At 37.5% G+C, this 2,303-nt stretch overlaps 1 protein-coding gene across 1 annotated transcript; it reads left to right on the plus strand.

Annotated features, from left to right (window-relative positions):
- Positions 1-402: 402 nt before the first annotated feature.
- On the plus strand, positions 403-1,707 carry LOC141590309 (protein FAR1-RELATED SEQUENCE 5-like). The gene has a single exon (XM_074410907.1). It carries the CDS (start codon positions 403-405, stop codon positions 1,705-1,707), a length of 1,305 nt encoding a protein of 434 aa, XP_074267008.1.
- Positions 1,708-2,303: the final 596 nt, after the last annotated feature.

Genomic DNA, 2,303 nt, shown 5'->3' on the forward strand with positions numbered 1-2,303 from the left:
CGGTGAATCTAGTCGGCCAGAAATGAGAATCCAGGATGCTAACAAGCGTGTTGGGCAAGTCGTAGGTGCTCATTACGAGAAAATTTCTGGTGTTTCATTAACACCACGTCATTTTAACTATGTGGTGTTACCCACTAATAGAAAATGCTTAAACTGCCATGTCAATAGTAATAATAATAAGATCTTAAAATAATTTCATTGGAATATTTGCCTAACTAATAAGATTGCAATATCTGTACTAAGAATCTAAAATCTCGTCACTAATAGAAAATTGCGCCAAATTTGCCGCCAAAATTAACCGGGTGTATTTCTACCACCAAATTGCCTCTGTCATATTACTTCCCATTTCACAAAACATAGGTATAATTTCTTAGTTTTGTTTATTAATTCTATTGATAAACTATGGAAGACGTATTAAATGGAGGGTATAATTTCTCGGATCATGAAGAAGGTCCTTCCGCTACTTTACAACGAAATATTGGAAATGTGATTATGATTGGTAGGTCTGTGAGCAGCGAAGAGGAAGCCTACGATTGCTATAACAGATATGCAATTGATAGGGGTTTTAGCATCCGTAAGCATGTTTTTCGTCGTAACAAAGATGGAAAAATCACTACACGTACATTTGTATGTTCGAAGGAAGGAGTCTCAAATGGTGAATCTGAAAATCGTTTGGATACCCGCACTCTCTGTAAGGCGTCCATTAGATTTAAAGAAGGCGGCGGTTTATGGACTGTTGTTGACTTCAATGATGAACATAACCATGAAATGGCAGCAGATGATGAAAAACACTTACTAAGATCGGGGAGAAAAATAGATTCAGCTGATGCATCAGTTATTTCTTCCATGGTTGACGCAGGTTTCGGGGCTACTCAAACGTTTTCATACTTAGCAAATGAAAAAGGCGGAGAAACCAAAGTTCAGTTTACATTAGAAGATCTAAATAATCATATTCGCACGAAAAAGAAGACTCAGTTAAAAGCAGGAGACGCTCAAAGTCTTGTGAATCATTTTTGCAATGAACAGCAGAATGACCCAATGTTTTTCTTTTCTGTGCAGTTAGATGACGATGGCCACATGACCAACTTTTTTTGGCGTGACGGTAGATCATTGATAGATTATGAGTCTTTCGGGGATGTGTTGATTTTTGACAGTACTTATCGTACAAATATGTACGGTATGATATGTGCCCCATTTACTGGAATTAACCACCATAAGAAGAATGTGGTTATTGGATGTGCATTTTTATTAGATGAAACTACTGAAACTTTTGTTTGGCTATTTAAAACCTTCTTGAAAGCAATGGGTAATCGACATCCGATAACTATTTTCACTGATCAGAGCCAAGCTATGACAAATGCTATCAAAGAGGTATTTCCTAACACCAAACATCGTCTATGTATGTGGCATTTATCTCAAAATGCAGGAAAACATCTTAGTCATCAATTATCTGTTCCCGGGTTTAAGGAAATTTTTAACAAGTGTGTATATGGTTGTCGCTCCGAACTTGAGTTCGAGGAAATTTGGTTCAAAATGATAGTTGATTATGATCTCACAGATCATAAATGGTTAAAACGTTTATATGACCTTCACAAAAATGGTGTCCTGCATTTAGTCTTGATATATTTTCGGGTCAAGGGGTTAGATCCACGCAACGGAGCGAAAGTACAAATAGTGTTATTCGTAAGATGTCTTGTAAGACCATGACACTAAGCCGTCTAGTTCATCATGTACAAAAGGTCGCTGAACGATGGCGCTCTAAAGAGCGAAAGCTAGATTTTCGCTGCAGGATGGGAAAACCGGTGTATGCGGCTCGAGATAGTGGAATTTTGAGGCAAGCGGCTGAGGTTTATACTCTTGCAATTTTTGATGAGTTTAAGAGGGAGTTTTATGATACATTACACTTAGTTGCGAAAGGATATAGCCAGGATGGTGACCATTATGTTCATGTCCTACAACAAGAGACAAAGACGGTTGATTTCGTAGTTACGTTTAATCCCTTGTGTGGTTCAGTGACATGTTCATGTAAGAACTTTGAGTCAAAGGGTTTATTATGTTGTCATGCTCTGAAAGTTCTTAACTTACATGGAGTGAGTGTGATTACTTCTAATTACATACTCAAAAGATGGACAAAAGATGTGAAAAAGGGAGCAAAGCAAGTTGGGAGCAATAGTTTGAATGATGGAACTTCAAAACCATCTGTAACACTTACGAGAAATTATCTATTACACAGGGCTTATAAAGCCATAAACCAAAGTGTGCTAGATGGCAATGGGGTTAAGATTGCAGAAAAGTATTTATCA

The sequence above is a fragment of the Silene latifolia genome, chromosome 7 (genome assembly GCF_048544455.1).
Source record: "Silene latifolia isolate original U9 population chromosome 7, ASM4854445v1, whole genome shotgun sequence".
Classification (NCBI taxonomy): Eukaryota; Viridiplantae; Streptophyta; class Magnoliopsida; order Caryophyllales; family Caryophyllaceae; genus Silene; species Silene latifolia.